The sequence below is a fragment of the Copidosoma floridanum genome, unplaced genomic scaffold, assembly GCF_036245765.1.
Source record: "Copidosoma floridanum isolate Cflo_tuat_1 unplaced genomic scaffold, Cflo_Japanese_pri ptg000007l, whole genome shotgun sequence".
NCBI lineage: Eukaryota > Metazoa > Arthropoda > Insecta > Hymenoptera > Encyrtidae > Copidosoma > Copidosoma floridanum.
This window is the reverse complement of record NW_028321884.1, coordinates 313,511-332,348: the sequence shown is the minus strand read 5'-3', so window position 1 is coordinate 332,348 and position 18,838 is coordinate 313,511. Positions and strand designations below refer to the sequence as shown.

The window sequence follows — 18,838 nt, the reverse complement described above, 5'->3', positions numbered from 1 at the left end:
ACAAATTAAGTTTTGTAGGTTTCGTACGTAATACGCGCGTTGATTTGAATTTCATTGGACAGCTGAAGCTGGATAAAATTGAGAGACTAAGTTAGGTCAGGTTTGTGTTGTTTTTGTGTGTGTTAATAAAAAAGTGCTGCAATTTCACCAAAGAGAGAAAGTACTTACTTAAGTACAGAAAGCTGATATTTTTTTTTTTTTCGAAAGAAATATAATAGTAAGTTCTTACAACAATAACTGAATTTTCTCATAAACATGGAGGTAACAAATAAAGCGACTCAATGGATATCTATTGACGAACGGTAATAGCAAGTGCACTGCAATAATTGAGAAAATCAACATTTATTGTTATTAATAATATTTCATTGTTTTGTTATAGGATGAAACGTGGGCTGAGAGTTCTGGATCAAGTGGAAAATAGTAAGCTTCGCTTGTTGGTCAATAGAATTTGTCAGAGTTTAAAGTCAGGTGCCAGTGAAAATATCTTCAATGTCGAGGAAGAAGAGAAACTCTTGGTTTCTCTAAGCTTGGAAAAAGTTGATCTCGATATTTTATTGCAAGCACTTACTTCGATATTAACTGAAGCAGCTTTTCACAGCGTCAAGTCAACTATCATGGAAAATACAATGAAAAATGATTTTTCTATTGGGGATGATAAAGTTGCCATTCTTTCACATTGTTGGATAACTCACGGAGAGGAGATTATGGATGGTTTCAGGCAAAAATCAATTTTTCCTTGTCAAGTAAGAGTGAAATAAATAAAGCATATGACTGTTTATACGTTTATTCAAAATACAACAATGATTTTTAATAGATGACAGATGTAAGTTGGAGGGTAGATGTAAAAGCAGCCTCAACTGCTATGGCCAAGGAAGCTAAACCAGTTGCAAAAATCCAATTAAACTTGGAAGGTTCTGAAAAATCCAGACTCACGGTTGAAATGGATAGAACTGAGTTGTCAGATCTATACAATAAATTGAATGACATACAAGCGCAACTGCTTCTGCTGCAGTAAGTTTCTGAGAAACAATTAAATTTTTTTGCATGTACCATTAATTTTTTTTTTTTTTTTGTGATGAAAAGTCCCATTTTGGTGAAAATTTGGTGATCCATGCATGTTTTACCGATCAAGTCGACTTGCTCGCATAAAATAACAATTTATTGCGTAACACGAAACTTTTGTTGGTTTCAGGAAGGAAAAGTAACACATTCACATCCTGACATTATCAAAGGTTCTTTGCGTCGGTACTCGCATCGTGATCCTTCCATGCAAATGCGGACTGCGATTAGGCAAAACGCTGTTAACACTTTCGGTGCTGGAGAGAAAGTTTGGGTTGGTATAGTTCAAATTGATCTTTGCTGGACTGTAAGTGTACCGTTCGTGCCCAGCGACACCATTGTTATTGTCATTGTTGTTGCAACTTTTGTGATGCTCTGTTGACGGTATCGTCTCTAAGAAGGTAGGGATTCGTCGATTACGAGATTTATAGACGACAACTACTACGATGATTATGAGGAGAAACAGGATTGATGACGTGATCGCGCCAACCAACCAGCTAAGTTGCCGATCTGTAAATAATGATTGTTTTTTTAAATCATATGGTTTTTACCATATCAACTATATTACACGAAACTATTTTGTTAATTAAAATGTACAAGAATGAAAACGAACCGGGTGAATTATTTAAAAGTAGTATCGAAGCACTTCCAAAAATCGCTTGCATCAGCTCAGTGCTCACGTGGAACTCGCAAATCCATTCGCCAAAGTCACGGCCATCAGGCACGAACTGCAAGCTGCACACACCGCTCGTGTGATTCATCAAAACCGTGTATCTGTACAAATAATTGGAATTGGGATATTACGATATTTGAGGGAAAATTTTATTTTCGTATCCGTTTAATGATGTTAGCCAAACGTGACTGCTCTTACTTCATTTTTCGCGTTGCATTTGCAACTTCGCGTAGGATAATGTCAGAACCGTGTCTCCAGAAGCACTGAGGCTCGTACGTCGTGAAGCCCACTTTGCAGGCCAAATTTGCCATTTGATGTGGCATGCCCCATACTGTCACTGTTATTGGATCTGTGAATTTTATTTTGACAATTTTAGAAAATCGACATTCTGCCAGAGAGTAATTTTTTTGTTTTGTTTTATGACAACGACAGACGAACCTTTGACATGATTTCCCAAACACCTGGTGGACTATGCTCTTCTATCTGTCAGTGCGTACACAACCGATGTCTATAAAGCTTAAGCGGGAATGACGATTTTTTGCAAATAGTATTTTTTGGAACATTTTACAGGACATAAATTTTACTCATTAAAAAATCAGAGATTTTACATTTTTTTTTTTTTTTTTTTTTTTTTTTATTTGAAAGTGAAGTAGAATTGAGGAAAAAATGAAAATTTACCAGAAAATAAAAATTTTAATCAACAAAAAAAGCAGCTATCTAAAACAAGTGAAAGTTTAGCTGAAGCCAATGATGATATATTGTGCTCAACATATAAGGAAAAAGTTGGTTTTTGGTGATGTACGACAGTACGACGTGTGGAAAAAGTACAACAGTATTTTCATATATATATATATATATATATATATGTATGTATATTTTTTTTTTATTAAACATTGATCTCGCCTCTCTGCTCCTCGTTTTTTTCTAATGCCAAAAAAAAAAAAAAAAAAAAAAAAAAATTTCTATGACTCTAAAAAATAAAAATACAACCAGATAAAGCTATACACGTAAGCAACATAAAAATATTTTTGCGATGCGCCAAGTATACAACGATAGCGTGTGTGCGTGCAGGTGATGGTGACGACGAGTGATTCACTAGGTCTCTATTATTATTTTTTTTTTTTAATTTTCGCTCACCCTTTTTTACAATAAATAACTTATCCACAGTCATTACATAAAATTAAAAAAAGCAAAAAATCTTCTCGCCGTTTTACAATAATAGGCACTGACACACAAGTACTTTTCACTGTTTTCTGGCACCACTTTGCAGTGCACTTTGTCTCAGAATCTCGCGTTTTTCAAAATCGAGGTTTTTTCCTCCTCTCTAATGAGTCTAGAAAAAAAAGAGCAATTGTCGACGAAGTAGAAAATTCCAAGCCTTGAATTAATTCATCGTTTCAAGCAACGAGTCGCGTCATTTTCGCTTCTTCCTCTTTTGTTTTTTTTTTTTTTTTTTTTTTTTTTTTTTTTTTTTTTTTTTCTGCAAAGATATAGAGGTGACGCATCGAGTAAAACATTTTGCTATTTCTTGGCGTGTAATTGTCACACACTCGTTAAAGAGTCCTCGTAACGCATTGTCTGTGGGATTCTTTTTTAAAAATATACATCTCGAGAATTTCATTATTTTCATGTTTTTTTTTTTTCACAAATAAGTATTTACTTATCGTCAATGTACATAAATACAGTATCATGAGGAAGTGTTTGCTTGTCGATTTCGAGCACACAAGAAATCAGAATTAAATTCATCGACGTGCAAAAGATGCATCGGTGTAAAAGCTGTACTTATTTACAAATGCTCGGTACAATCTTACCTCGCGGACAAGCGAAACACTATACTTCGACGGCACCAATTATTTTTCGAAACGCTCCTATACTATACAATAGCTCAAAATCGAGGTATACTCGACATCAAAGTTCACGACTTGCCAATAACGCTAACGCCTTGAGCTAATTTTTTTCAAAAAATTTCTCGATCGCAAACTACGAAAAAAAAAAAACATATCACTGTATAATAATATACTTACACAGTCAACGTACTATAAATACACTACCTAAGACAAAAATATAAATATTTGTACAAGTGCAATTCGTAAAAATTGTCTACTCATAGCGCTAATGGTTTTACAATTACATCGCATTACTACATTTACAAAGATTTTTTATACATGTATATGTATAACTTACAATTGGTCTATTGCGACTTTGATAAATATAATCCTACGCAAATTACCTATTCTTACATCGTAACTCAAACTGATGACAAGAATAAATTAAGGCACAGTGATGAAGACGTTTGTGTTGTATAATAAATTGGGGTTTTTTAAAAATATGTTACAACGATTTCATTAAAATTTATTCGTGGCTTAGTGCAGACGAATCAGACACACAGTTGTGTACTCTCGTGAAATTGAAAAAATCCATCATCTCAAGTACCTACATGTACTCACACGATAAATACTCGAATAAATTTTATACATTACAGTTATAAGTCGTAAATTAACGTTCGATCTTTACTTTGACCAAAATCTTGCAGATGGTAAACGGTATGAGAATTGCGCAGATGAAATCACTGTAACTATTATTTTCTACCCTAATTTATAATCCATAACTTATAAAAGATCCATTTATCGGAACATTTAAAAACCCCAGGTGAATGTTTTTTCGCAGTGACTCACGAGTTTTATGAATTCGTCGCATCGATATTACGTACAAACCATTCAAAATCTTGGCTATTTTATTTTTAATAAGAAAAAGAACAAAAATCGCTAGTGCACCATACGTTTGAGGCACAGCAGTGGATTAAATGATACAACATCAACAATGTCCATAAATGACTTGACGATTATTGAAGCCAAAGCGTGTACGTAGGTACGCGTACCACACCAACAGTAAAAAAAAAAAAAAAAAAAAAATGTATCAGTTTCAATCGTCGAAGCACACGCACTCTTTTTGTTTATCCTAGTAAGTACAAACAAAAGGCAAGGAACTTGCGAACAAGGCACAGTTGAAATTAATATTTTTCATTTCATGTTACTTTGTGCGGACATGAAATCACTTTGTCACCTCTGCACGGTACAAACGTGATGATGAAAAACAAAAAAAAAAACCAAAAAAAAAACAAAAAAATGTATATATTTATATCAAGGGCCACTGTACAACGAGTCCTTGGACGAGGCTGTGCTATCGGCTCTTCTCGGACGGGGTGTCGGCGACGAGCGTGGACTCGATCGATGGCTTTATCGATCTTAAGTGGCAATCGGCAGGCAGTTCCTTCACCACTACAAAAACAAGTGCGATACGTACGCGTGTGTGTGTGTGTTTGTTTGTTTGCGTGTGTTTTGTCTCTTTCTTTCTCTCGATTTTTATACATCAGGTGATGTATATCATGTAGGTATAAGTACTTGATCTTTTCGTTTGCTTTGTTTTGCTCGTCTCGTTGGGGGGCCGGTGCGAGGCGGCAGGATTTTTTTTTTTTTTTTTTATTATTATTTCGTGTCGTTCTCTCGTTCGTGCGTACGATTATTCTTCTCTCTCGTGCCGGAAATCGACTGAATAACATTTAAGCTTGTACTTTTTTTTTATATGGTACTTTTTGTGATTATAATATGTACACGTGCATTTTAAAAAAAAGTGCGTAAATTTCTCTCGAGAGGCTCGTTTTTCGCGACTGTTGGAAAAAAAACCGATCCAGTAGCCGATTGAGTCCCTTTTCAAGAAATTTAGACAGTGCATGATTTATTTACACAAATGATACATTATACATACATGGGCGTATTTGTAGCTTCATTCTGGTAATATATAAATAACATTACGTATAGGTATAACGCAAATTAAACAATTTTTATGTTATACGATTAAAGTGGCTCTGTGAAGCGAATTTTGTGCAAGTACCCAGATTAATTATATATACATGTACATATTTATGTACAAAAGTAAGTATCGTGCGCTTTATATAGATTTCAATTATGTGTATATACACGTGCATAAAAATGATAAGATGTTAAATGTACATAATACACATGTGTGAATATTTATTCCGTCGATTTCACGGATCATCGTGTTATTCGCATAAAAATTATGCATTATTAGGACAGTAATATAGTTATTGTGACCGGTAATATTTACAAGTGCAAATTCCCCCGGAAATCCATGTGCATCGTCCACGTTTGCTATGGAAAAAAAAAAAAAAAAAAAAAGTCGTTCCCTTCCAAGCGAACGTGTGGAAAAACCATTAAGCCCACACACAGTTTTATATGGAGTGACAGAAAGAAAGAGAGGGAAAGAAAAAAAAAAGTCCCCATAATACTACTACTACAGATTGATAACACAAATTAGAAGGGGGTTGGGGGTGTTGTGCTCGTATATGAGAGAAGAAACAACCAAAGTTTGGTATATATTAATTCGCGAGGTGCACCAATCAGCGTGGTAGTAAGTGTCGATTAGTATAAGATTGGAGTAACATGTAATTACCTGGTTCGATGAGGCTGAGCCGAGCCGGAGGGGCGTCCGTGTAATTTTGGCGGGCGTGGGTGCGCGCTCCGCACGTCCAGAGTCCCTCCTGGGTGGGCAGGGCATGGGAGAGCTTGACCGAGCAGTCCCTGGCCTCGGGGGGTATGGGCTTGAACTGCTTGACGACGACCGTCGCCTGGGATACCTGGGAGGTCAGGGACCAGCGACACATGTCCACGGGTGACGACGTCACGCAACGCAAACTCACCTGTTTCCATCAATACATTTACATTATACTCTCACAGTCTCACAGTCTCACATCACATATAATAAGTGAGGATCGGACTCACCGTCGCCCCTGACGTAATCTGAAAGTCCTGCGACAACTCCGAGAAGCGCACCTCGCCTGCAAATGAATTTTTTTATATTATTCTCACGTGAAAACAAGAGCATGCAATAACGTACCCTCCTCGTAGACACCGAGCTTGGCCGGGCTGGGCGGGAGCATGGGACCGGCGCCGACGGAGCCGTAGACCTGGCAGGTCCAGTAGCCCTGCTCCTCGAGGGTGACGCTAGCCAGGGTAAGGCTGCAGTTGCGCCCGAGCTCGCCGTGGCTGGGAAACTCGTGGAGGATCTTGGACTCGGTGGACGAGAGATTGTTGCCGGGAACGAGGGGCCTCCACGACCAGGCGCACCGCTCGATCTTGCCGTTGGTGGCGCAGTGCAGGGTAGCCTCCGAGCCGAGGGCTACCGACGTACTCTCCGGCGTCTCGGTGAAGTTGAGCTTACCCGAGGGTGGCAGGAGACTAACGCTGGTCGAGGGTGCCTCGTGGAGTATACCCCCGGGGACGAGTTTGACGCCGCACGTCCAGACGCCCTCCTCCTCGTAAAGTATGACTCCTCGGACCGAGCAGTCGTGGTCGTTGTCCTTGGCCGGCTTGAACTGCCGCAGGAGGGTCGAGTTCTTGCTCGAGTTGCTCGACCGCCACGACCACTCGCACTCGAACACGGGCTTATTCACCAGACACCGCAAGCTCACGGTCTCCCCGGCTGTTATCTGGATACCCCGCGACAACTGCACAAACTCCACTACAACCAGAGTTAATGTTATACATATATAATTATGCAACTGGTTGGTGTGTGTGTGTGTGACTCACCCTTGGAGATGAGGAGCCTGATGGGCGGGGCCTGGACGAAGGGCGAGTTGGGGTCGGTTCTGGCGCCGCAGGTCCAGAAGCCCTCGTGTTCCGAGTTGACGGCGGGGAGGCCGAGCTCGCAGTCGGTGGTGTCGTGGCCGGCCGGCGGGAACCGGCGCATTTCGGCGTCGTAGGGTCGGGACTTGTCGAGGGGCCGCCAGGACCACTGGCACTCGAGAACCGGCTCCGTGGTTCGGCAGGCGAGCCGAGTGGCCGAGCCGACCGGCGACTCCACGGACGTGCCGGTGCTGCCCCGCTGGTGCCTCTGGAACTTGATTTGCGGCTGCTGCTGCTGGACGGCGATGACGAGTCTGGCGGCCGGGGCGCTCGTGAAGCTCGCGTCTTCGGGCCGCCGGGCTGCGCAGCTCCAGTAGCCGGTCTGCTCGTGCTTGACGCTCGAGAAGCGCACCGAGCAGTCCTTGCTCGCGTTGCCGAAGGCCGGGAACTTTCTCACGGGCAGGGACAGACTCGGCTCGGCTTCCGACGTACTCCCTGCTGTCGACGACGCCGTTCCATTGGCACTCGACACATCCTCGTTGTTTGCTGAATCAGATACATTATTTACTTTTTTTTTTTTTTTTTTTTTTTTTTTTTTTTTTTTTTTTTTTCCTCTTCTTTACTCATTTAATTGATTGCTGATGGTGTATCCAGCCATTTTTTAATTCGATGCCTATTTTCAAAAGGACACACGCGTGTCAATTAGAAGAATCGATCCATTTGGCTTTGGTGCAAGTCCACGCGCTCTGACTTTCGGCCCGAAGGAAGGCGTGAAATTTCGAGAGAGCTGTAGGTACATCGTATACACGCGACGCGCATGCCGATCTGTTTGGTGGCGCCTGCAGAGTAGAGCAGTCGATGGGACATTGACGATTGACGAGTGAAAATTGCGGACCGTGTGCTCACATGTGTCTGCAGTTGTCCGGCCGTTCGCCCCCAGTCCTACTGTCTCGTGTCTAATTGATACACCAGCGCGGACGTGTGTTTTGCGGGTCGAAAGAAAAGTCATGCAAAGTTTCGAACGAATAAAAAAAAAGGAGCACCGGCGTGGCGCCGGCAATTTCAATTAGATATGGTCCGATTGTAATGGTTTTCTTTCTATTTCCTGCATATATTATAATTATACACATGTGCAAGCCGATGACCCGCTTTTTCAATCCAATGGCCCTTCATTGGTGTCTGAGACACAACATTGGGAACTATACAACGACCTACGTACAATTTATTCGATCTTATGCACATAATATACATATTATGTACAAGTCGAAAAATTAAAGCTTAAAAATGCAATTTGCGTGAAGCTACTTATATGCAAAGATGACGTACATTCATAGCTCCTGGCTCCATTCTCTGGCGACGCGGCGTGTCGTGCAGCAATTTGTTATTTCGAACGAGCGCCTCGTGATTTAATGCATTTCCACCGTACTTGCGAGTTGATTGCTACTTTTGGCGCAATTCGTTTTTTTTTTTTTTTTTTTCTTCCCCCTTCCAACTGTAGATCGCGAGGAATTCATAAACATAAATTTACGTGCACTTGTCCAAAAGCCTCTTGAACGGAGATATAGACAGAGGAAGGGCTCGCTGATCCCTCCACTGACAGGCTGGCGCTTTGTTTAAATCACCCTTTTGCCACTACTTACAATGTAAATGCATCCTAAATACATATCCTCTACATGTTTTTTTTCCCCCTCGAAAAATAAGTATGTGCAAAAGTCATTTGTTTTCCACAGCCACACACGCGATTAAGACATGCCGGTGTTTTTTTTTTAAATTCATCATGCATTCACCCGTATCTTATACCGACACTTTTCATGTTGGTAAAAAAAAATGTCCTACATCTATACATATATATGTGTGCCGGATACTTGCCGGTAACAAAGAGTAAACGTGTAATTTGAATATAATATATTTTTCTGTGATAAAAAAAGAAACTAACCATCTTCGGACTCGGAGGAGTCGGCAATGTTGGGCAGGGGCAGACTGGTGGGTGGCAGTGGCCTCCAGGACCACTGGCACTCGTGCACGGGCTCGGTGGTACGGCAGGCGAGTAGGACCGAAGCTCCGAGGCTCGTCTCCGTGTGCTGGGGCACGTCCGTAAAGCCGAGACTCGTCGGGGCGGCCGGGGTCGTGGGCTGGCTCGTCGTGCTGCTTATGCCCGGCAAAAGATCGTCCATGGGATGGCCCTCGATCATCGGCTCGATCGTAGTAGTAGTAGTAGTAGTAGTAGTAGTCGTAGTCGGTAGCTCCTGCGTCGGTATCCTCGTGGTCTGCATATCCGACGGAGCGGACAGCTCGGCCGGCTTGTCATCCGCCACCGGCACTCCTGCAAGAGTCAATCAAACCATCTTATATATGTGTATTTAAGTATAATATATTTTGTTGATTTTCTTTTTTTAATCAGACACTAGTATAGGTACTCGGTGTATGTATTTTATTTCCCCCTTTCAATTAATTTCACGCTAATCGTAAGATGCATCCGAATAACACACCATCATCATCATCGTCTTCATAAGTTATACTATGAGGTTTCTAGCTAGTAGTTACTTAATATTATGCACTTGACAGAGAATCAATTCCATCAAAACATCAAATCGAGGGTAATTCGCGACGGGCATGTAAACGAAGAGGAGGAGGAGAGAGAAAAATGTAGGACGCGGGACAGGAAGCGCTCACCGTCACGTACGCAATCGCCTTGCGGCTCACGTATCTCCCCTTTTTTTCCCCCTCTCTCTCGCTCGACGATTGCTTTCATTTCTATAACACGCGCTCACTACAACTGTGTGTACCTACATATAAATAAACAATTAAGTTCAAATTAAGTCGCGAAGCGATGACATATAATCAAGCACACACACAACACATGCAGGGGGGGGAGGGCACTGCACCCGGGTTGTTGGCGTCAAAATCGAGCTACTCACATGTGAACGCGCTGTGATTTTGGTATTCTCTGCCGAGCGATTTTCTATTCCGTTTGACGCCCTGTGATTGAGGTGTCTGCAAGTATACATGTATAGGTAACAATAGCGGCGCGCGTCCGTCATACCTAATACAAGTAGAGAGAGAGAGAGAGTCCTTGACCGGTTATCGTTATAAATACAAATAAGTACCCATTGTATGGGATTTTGAAGGATATTTTTAAAATACACGCTGATCTGGATGTATATCATCTCTATATACGTTTCGTTGACCTGTACAATCGTTATTTCGCGTATAAGTATTATTATTCGGTATACTTAGGTACGCCTTTGCCTTTTAATGTACGCATAAAAACATGCACTACGATGAACTATAACAATACCCATAGGTCTCTCTTCTCTATCGATCAAACTTTCTGCTTATCGGCTGATTCATTCAGCATCACTTTGAATTTTCATTTTTCTTGTTCGAATCGGCTAGACGATACCATTGAAAATATATGTGTACATATAACATACAGGGATACCGATAAATACAAATTATCGGGTATCAAAATCGTTACTACGAGCGATACGCCCCGAAATCAAAATACATCATCATTTGAAGTAAACAATAATAATAATAATAATAATAACAATAACAATAATAATAATAATAATAATGCTTAAACTTATAAGAGAAGCCCATGAGTTTGCGATCGCTTAAGTATATAGGCGTAGCATTGGTGCGATTGGCTCAACGCGGTATTGTCCGACAGGTGTAAAATGAAAAAAAAAAATAATAATAATAATAATAATAATTACCTAGCTAGCACAAGTGTACACTACATAAATGTACATAGCGAATATAAGTCGCCGTGGCGAGGTCGCACATGTATTCACGCGCGTGCGTGCGGGTGATGTCAAGGCACGCGCGAGAAGAAAAAAAAAAAAAAGAACACGAGTGTACGTACTCATAGTTAAGTACCCGCGATCTGCCGATAATGACCGAGAGTGTATAATACAGTACCTACAACACGTTGTTATATTGTATCTATACCTATATGTATATCCGATGGGTGTGTATAAATTTACGTATATAGGTATATACATGTATGTAACAGCGACAAAACGCGAGGACGCGATATCAAATGAGTCAAGCGCGCGTCACATGAATTAATTAACGCACCTCCGTCTTACTGGGCTCGAGCTCGAAGGATCTATTTCCCCCCCCCCATTATTTTCTCCGTTTTACTTTTTCTCACGGGGATGATGGTAATTGCCATTGAATGCGCGCGAGAGTATGATATAACATATTGGGTACAACTGGATGCTGTCGCTCGTACATATCGGATAGTGAACCAAGTCACCATTCAATTGTATCTTGGTGGAATAATTTTGTACCTATATCTGTTCGTTTTGGGGAACAAAAATTTGTTTGTTTGAATCGATCTGTAAATTGGTCAACTAACGCGTACACGTGTAATACGTATAACTATCTTGAATCAATCAATGAAAAGGAAAATAAAAAGGCTAACTCATCACCGGCTATACAACGACTACGACTAGTGATATAAATATACAGTGTTCGATCGAGGTACAGACAAGAGTTTCACGATCAAATGATCTCTCATACGATTATATCCATATTATTCTTTGCGTGATGATGATCGGCAATTTTTTTCTTTTTTTTTTTTAATTATTTTTTTCGCGGCTTTTGACATTTTGAAGGAATATTAGCTCCCCGAGGTGATTTTTTTTCCCATCAAGTTTTTTAAAATTTCATTCAAGATAGATAAATAGGTGTTTGCATTGAGAATAAAAAGTGCCGATAGCGATATTAACGTTTAATAGCACCTGATAATACATTGCCACGTTACTCTGTTACACATATATTATATACAAATGTACGTATACATATATTCATGTATGATACGAGGCGCTTAATGTAATAAAATCTATATAGCAAGCCCTATGTATATAATGGGAATTAGTCAGAGAGAAAGGAATAACACGTGCCGTGGATTTGTCTCTCTTCCCTTTCTCTCTCGATACACGTCCAAGAATGACGATTATATCATACCCATACAAAGAAATTAATGGTTCTCGGTAACGCGCGTGGAATATACCGATATCATACTAGTAAGCACCTTACCGTTGGTTATTTCACCCCCCAACCCGCAAAGCTCCTTGCGAACCATTTCATTTCCATCGGAAATCGGTTACCGGTCTCGGTGATCCGTTGATAAATCGTTACACGGAGCATCGGGAGATGAAGAAACTCTGCCGAGGAAAAGTTGCGAGATTCCTCATCACGCTATCATCGGGTTGCCTAATTACCATACACACGCAGCTATGTATGTATATAGTGCTCGTAATAAATATAAAATCGGTTGCATCACTCGCATTCTCTTTCATCAGATATGTATCTAAAGAAGTAGAATACCCGGGAAATAACGCGACGATCGCAAAAAAAAAAGAACAAAAGAAAAAGGTACGAGCGAAGGAGGAACACGATCGATCGATCGGTATAGATAGATCGGTTGGTTGGTTGGAAGAAAGAAATAAAGAAAGAAAGAAAGAAAGAAAGACCGCGCGCTGACGGGGGTATTATTACGTCGTTAAAACCGAGTGTATATTATGCACACTTACACTGCAGACACAGAGAGACAGCAGGAGGATCGGGAATCGGATGACGCATAACGTGGGAGGCGTGAATTCCTGCATCGCGTGCCCGCGAGAGAGTTTAACCACCCACCCACCCCCTTCCCTGTATACCTGCCACATGAGTGAGAGTAGTGTAATTTAAGTGCTCCGTACGTGTAGTATATTATAATGTACACACAGAAAAACCTGTTGTCGGAATGTACGTCGAAAGAACTCCGGTTTATGGTACATTATATGTATACCCTCCCCTTGTAATATCACCCCATCGCTGTATGTGTACCTATACACGGGAGGATGGGGAGCGACACTCCGTTAATCACGCCCTCGATTAACATTCCACGCGCCATTCTCTTCCTCGGGCCTTCTCTCCTCCTCCTTCTTCTTCGTCTTCTCTCGATTGTAAATACATATACGACGAGGGTACCAATAGGGACTCTCGTCTCGTTGGAATTGGGTTGTTTTATTTTATTTTCTTTTTTTTTTTTTTTTTTTTCTACCTACTGTTTGTGCATGTGTGTAAGCGCATTATTTACTCGGCCCATCCAAGGGAACGAGGTGGAGGGATTTCGATCGTCGAGGAATGCGATTGGAATTTTTTGATACGCGCTTTTTTTGTACGTACTCTACCTACTTGCATCATTATCCCCTTGGGGTTTGGAGAAGGAGCTAATAGGGGTCGATGAATCGGGTAACGTACACATACGCATACCTGCTAATATATCTATATACATGTATTATATGTATGTACTGCGTTGTTCATTTGCAATTTTTCTCTCTCTCTCTCTCTTTTTTTAACTTGTACATCAGTACATCAGTACATTGTGCATCAACTTGTACCTGTCAGTCTTTTAATTGGCCGAGCTATCAAGAGCTCCCAGCTCTTAGCTCATATAATAAATAAATTCTAATTCTAATTCTAATTCTCTCTTTTTTTACAGTGTATACACGTATTGTTTATACTTGCGTTCTATTTGCACGTAGTAGCTATGTTACTAAAGATAATATGCTCAAATCATTGATTTGCCGTGTCATCAGCTCTATCAAATTAAATAGTTTCCCATTGGCTAAAGGGTGCAAAACATTTAGGGAACAAATTGCAAGGTAGGTAAATTTATTTTTCACGAAAATGCATTAAATTCCAGTGATCGGTAGTTAACATCGTTAGTCATTTATCTACTTTTTTTTTGTTTTTTTTTTTTTTTTTGTAAAATTTATTTTAATTCGTCCCTTTGTCAGGCTAAAAAACATAAGCAATTAGTAAACGTGATGAAATCTGAATGTGACACACAATGTAGGTATATGGATGCATATTTATACACGTCATTTCCTAATACGACCGATTTTATAAGCAAGTGTGTGAATACAAGTGAGGCTAAACCAATAACGTAGAGAGTATAGCGACCCGAGCGTGAACACAATATTGAGATATGAGAGCAAAATGAATTATTCAACCAACGGACTGATAAAAAGGTCGTATGGATTATTCCTCTGTCTACCTATATATATAAAAAAAAAAAAAAAAAAAAAAAAAAAGACTAATAGATCGGTACCGTCCAAGAAATCTCATTAGCCGATACGATCTCCGCACTCTGGTACGACAAAAGAAAAGACTCGGGATCCATCGATGAGTCTTTTTCCCCCTCGTTTCCGAGTCGATGCTCATCTCCCGGCGCCAGATGCGCGACGTAATCGACCGGATAGGAATCGGCCGATCTCCCGCGCTTATAACATAAATGTAAACGATCGCGGATCTATCGGCTATCGAGTTTCCCGGCGCCTGGCCGACGCACGCAATCGCCATCATCGCCGAGCTATCGTATTACGTGTACGTAATGCGCATCGCGCTTGAAATCGAAAGTGAGCATTAGGTGCACATCAGAGCGACGATCCGCGCGCCTCCGGTTTTTCCGCGAAACCTCCTCGTGAACTTGTTTCTTTTCATTCACTCGACTCTATACGGCGCAGACCCAACGCGGATGACTTAATACTTTTTGTTCCAGCAGCGATGACGAAGCGAGTAAAATTTTACGTATCCCGATAGCTCGCGCGCGCGTGCGGTCTCTACACCTACGTATATTGCGTCAAAGATTCGCGCGCGATCGGAAATTGTTACCTATACGATGTAGGAGCGCGGTATATTAATTTGTGATGGGCCTCTCAATAAATATGACCCCCCCCCCTGTTCCTTGACACTACGTGGACTTTCATCATTCCTACTGCGCGCGCTAATCGAGTCGATGATCGTTCGATCTTGATACTCTTACCGAGCAATTAGAAGCTGATTCAAAGCGAGCCGAACGAGAGAAGGGGAAATAAAGGAGTTTCTGCTAATTCAATTGGAGATTACAATAGATAACTCGTACATAATGATATAGGCGCACGTGGTACCTATATATATATATATATATATATTTTACCGAACGCGTCACCCGATGCGCTTCCGCTTTTTTTACGTTTCAATTTGTTTTTGTTCGCACTAATATATCGTACGCGTCTGCACGTCATTTCAGCTAAAAAATAATCAAGTACTGCTCTTGTGCTTTTAGGTGTGTATTTGTCCAAACAAATGAACGATATAACATTCGATCCATGGAGCATATAGGAATATAGCGTTGATAGTTGATTTTTTTTTTTTCTACAATCACACGCGTCAAAGAGAGAAATAAAAAATGTCAAGATGATCAGAGTTGCTCGTATCATTTAATCAAAACAACGAACGAACCAACAAGAAGTAGAAGAGTATAACATTGCATAATCCGAAAAAGAGTCCGGTTTATTGGTGAAAAAGAGTTTGTATGTGTGCACGTGTTGGTTGGGCATCAGAGATGATGGCCGAAAGGGGATAGAGGCACAAATAAAAGAAAGAGGGAGCGTTTTTTTTTAAAGCCCGAAAAGAAAAAAAAAATTGAAAAAACCCATGAAATCATTAACTCACGGGTCAATGGCACGTGTCCGCGTATCCATATGTATGTGATAACCGCAGCTATATATATATATGTACACGTGTACAATGCAGAGACGCACACACACACGGGCACGCATAAAAATGCACACGGGCTGGCGACCATATTATTATACGTACAGGGAAATAAAAACGAGACAATCCGAAGCATCCCTGGAATGTACTCGAGGAATGCCGGCTCCAAAAAGAAGTCGGATAATATAAACGCCGGGGAGAAGAAAGAGCGAACGGGAGGTAGAAAGGGAGCAGTGAGAGGAGGAAAAAAAAAAAAAAAGAGAGAGACTGCAGGGGAAAACGAGAGGGAAAGAAAGAGGGAGAGAGTCCCATTAGGGTATACAACGCGGGAGATGATGAGGGGGTCCTGATGATGCCGAAAGAATCAGCGCGTAGAACCGGAAGCCTCGAGCCTAAATAGGGGATAAATTTTTCACTAATGACATATCATCTGTATATATGTATATACTTATGGGTATACTGCACGACCGTCCAGTGAATGCCGCCGGTTCACGGTCAAGTTCTTTTGTACGGTATATATATATATATATAATACTATATGTATATTATCAGGACAATCTACATTGTGGGGCTCGACACTAGTGGTAAGCGCAATAACATAAAGGACATTCTATACCTATATGGTACGCGCACGTGTATAGATTTTTGCGCTAGAGAGAGAAAAGTGCAGAGAGCATGTGGTGATATGTATATATGTACGCATGTACTTAATAATGGCGCGTAAAACGCCAAGGCCGCGACGTTCGTCGCGTTGTGGTAGGTACATCTCTCTCTATCTTATTTAATTTGTTTGTTCAATGTATTTTTGTTGTTTTGTTTCTTAAAACTTTACGACGAGGTTTTTGATCGGTAATAAACCGGAAAGCTCGCCGGTAGTGCAAAGCTCGTGTTGAAATGGACACAGGGTAACATATGGAATCGCGACAAGATGAAATCGGCGGAGATATCATCAATTGCAAGCTCCTACACAGTATAGGTATATGATATGAGAGTTGGACGAATGCGAAGGGCGATAGGTCACGCAAGTAGAAATCATTGCGCTTATCGGTACAGATCCGATGCCTATATATATATATATATATATATATATATATATATATATATATATATATATATATATATGTAACGATAACATGAAATGATAATATAATATAATACGACGTCGCAAGATCATTTGAAACTTTGGATGACTCGAACGGGGGGGGGGAGAAAAAAGTATAAGCCACCACCAAGTGGATAAGGCGATGGCATGCAGTGATGATGCGCGATGGTTACTTATACACGTAAAGGCGTCTTTTTCGGATGTACGTAGCGTATACCCGCTAACGCCGGTGATGATCCTGTGAGTGGGTTGTACACATATGTATGTGTGGGTACACGCGGGGTTACGTAAATGCAAAATTGCCCGTTAATTACGTAAAGTTAATTCGCGATTTGGACTGTCGTCGTGGTGTCCCTTGCGTATCCGGCTGACTGCACCTTTTGATTGCGCTGGGAAACACTTGGTTTTCGTGTTACGGGGTTATTTGCAATTTTTTTTCCTTTACGAACGGTATTTTGAAAATCGGCAAAAATCGTCACTTGGACGCGCAATCGGCTCCATCGAACCATGATTTTTTTGTTTCATTTTCACTACTTGTCCACGGGAAAGAAAACTGCAACCATTACATGAAAATGATACCGTGTAGACGTCTCATTTTGATCAATAATTATGCTCCTCGCGAATAGTACGTGTACAATCTTTTTTTGTTTTTTTTTTTTTACCCATACACATATGCGTATCGTATTTTTCGCTACTTTATAGTTTGACCTGAACATAGATTTCAACTAAATTATGTGGGCGTAAAAATTATTGTTTGAAAAATCTCAGTTCAACAAGGATTGGAGAAGGGAAAAAAAACCCACAGACGCCGAACGCAAAAACAGTATAGATACACTTATGAAAAAAAAAAAAAAAAAAAAAAAAAGGCTCACCTTGGCAGCAGCAGATGACAAGTCCGCCGATCGCGGCGAGTAGAGCAACTTTGTGGAGCCTCATAGTCTTCGAGCCGGTGCTCCTCGTTGTCCCCCTGAGCAACGCGCAGCCCCTACGATCGCGGGACATATCACCCATGTCCAGCAACTGCTGCTGCTTCGCGGCAAAATATCCCGACGAAGCGACTCGCTCGCATTTATCGGTATACGAAAAGTAACGCACAAGGCCCGGCGTCAACTGTCCGGCTTACCGAGCATGTTCCGGCTCTTGCCGATTTTCCTCCCGCCCGGCTTGCGTCAGACGCGGCCAGCGTCCGGCCACCTCATAGCCAACTCCAAGGGGGTACGGCACCTCACTGGGACGTACTAATAATTTCTCCGGAAAAATGATCAACAGAGTCGGGGGAGGGACAAAAATGGAGGAAAAAACAAAAAAACAACAAAAAAAAATCGGCAACTCGAAAGGCAGGTGCGGCAAGCAGGTATTGCGAGCGAGCGAAGCGAACGGGAGAGAGAGAAGCGCGCGCTCCGGTGTCAGAGTGCGAACTGTCCCGTGCAGGCTGCGGCTCTCTGTCTCTCTTTTTACTCGGGCTCTACTACTATGCCTATACCTGCACACAAGTGCGAGTGCCAGGCTAAAGAGCCGCGAAAACGTCCCATGCATAGTCTGCCGGCAGCAACAGACAAGGAGAGAGAGCTTTTGTACCTGTAGGGGTAAATGATCCAATTACTGCGCAGGCACCAATTACTGCGCACTCGACGGTAACTGAAAATAAGAAAAACAGACTGAACAATTTGGGTGCTTGGATATTGTAACACGTACGGACATTAATATAACGTTCAATCCAGAATCATACTTTACATCATGACATTTATAATTGTTTAACTGAGCGACTCCAAACGAATCTAACCTACAAAACTTTGTAGTCGTGCGTAGTGATTGGTGCGCAGC

At 41.3% G+C, this 18,838-nt stretch overlaps 2 protein-coding genes across 4 annotated transcripts; one reads left to right on the top strand and one right to left on the bottom strand.

Moving 5' to 3' along the window:
• The first annotated feature begins 112 nt into the window (after positions 1-112).
• Positions 113-1,667, top strand: Vlet (COMM domain containing 10 protein valette). The gene is made up of 4 exons (XM_014354054.2): positions 113-302; positions 380-743; positions 815-1,011; positions 1,193-1,667. Exons 1-4 carry the CDS (start codon positions 256-258, stop codon positions 1,203-1,205), a joined length of 621 nt encoding a protein of 206 aa, XP_014209540.2. The 5' UTR covers positions 113-255; the 3' UTR covers positions 1,206-1,667.
• On the bottom strand, positions 769-18,228 carry LOC106640124 (uncharacterized). Of its 3 annotated transcripts, XM_014354051.2 has the most exons (9): positions 17,887-18,228; positions 9,311-9,697; positions 7,339-7,920; positions 6,647-7,270; positions 6,532-6,587; positions 6,203-6,449; positions 1,931-2,081; positions 1,673-1,833; positions 769-1,569 (listed from the first exon to the last, which is right to left on the bottom strand). In XM_014354051.2, the coding sequence occupies exons 1-9, from the start codon at positions 18,023-18,025 to the stop codon at positions 1,211-1,213; spliced, it is 2,706 nt and encodes a 901-aa protein (XP_014209537.2). In that variant the 5' UTR covers positions 18,026-18,228; the 3' UTR covers positions 769-1,210. The 3 variants fall into 3 exon arrangements, with proteins under 3 accessions (XP_014209537.2, XP_014209539.2, XP_089444756.1); XM_014354053.2 differs by lacking the exons at positions 769-1,569; positions 1,673-1,833; positions 1,931-2,081 and adding an exon at positions 4,631-5,010; XM_089588630.1 differs by lacking the exons at positions 769-1,569; positions 1,673-1,833; positions 1,931-2,081 and adding an exon at positions 5,158-5,280.
• Positions 18,229-18,838: the final 610 nt, after the last annotated feature.

Coding starts and splice junctions, on each gene's coding strand:
- Vlet (XM_014354054.2), top strand. CDS start 256: ATGGAGGTAACAAATAAAGCGACTCAATGGATATCTATTGACGAACG. Junction 303..379: donor TGGATATCTATTGACGAACG/GTAATAGCAAGT, acceptor GTTTTGTTATAG/GATGAAACGTGGGCTGAGAG. Junction 744..814: donor AATCAATTTTTCCTTGTCAA/GTAAGAGTGAAA, acceptor GATTTTTAATAG/ATGACAGATGTAAGTTGGAG.
- LOC106640124 (XM_014354051.2), bottom strand. CDS start 18,025: ATGGGTGATATGTCCCGCGATCGTAGGGGCTGCGCGTTGCTCAGGGGG. Junction 6,588..6,646: donor GCTCGGTGTCTACGAGGAGG/GTACGTTATTGC, acceptor ATTCATTTGCAG/GCGAGGTGCGCTTCTCGGAG. Junction 6,450..6,531: donor AGATTACGTCAGGGGCGACG/GTGAGTCCGATC, acceptor TGATGGAAACAG/GTGAGTTTGCGTTGCGTGAC.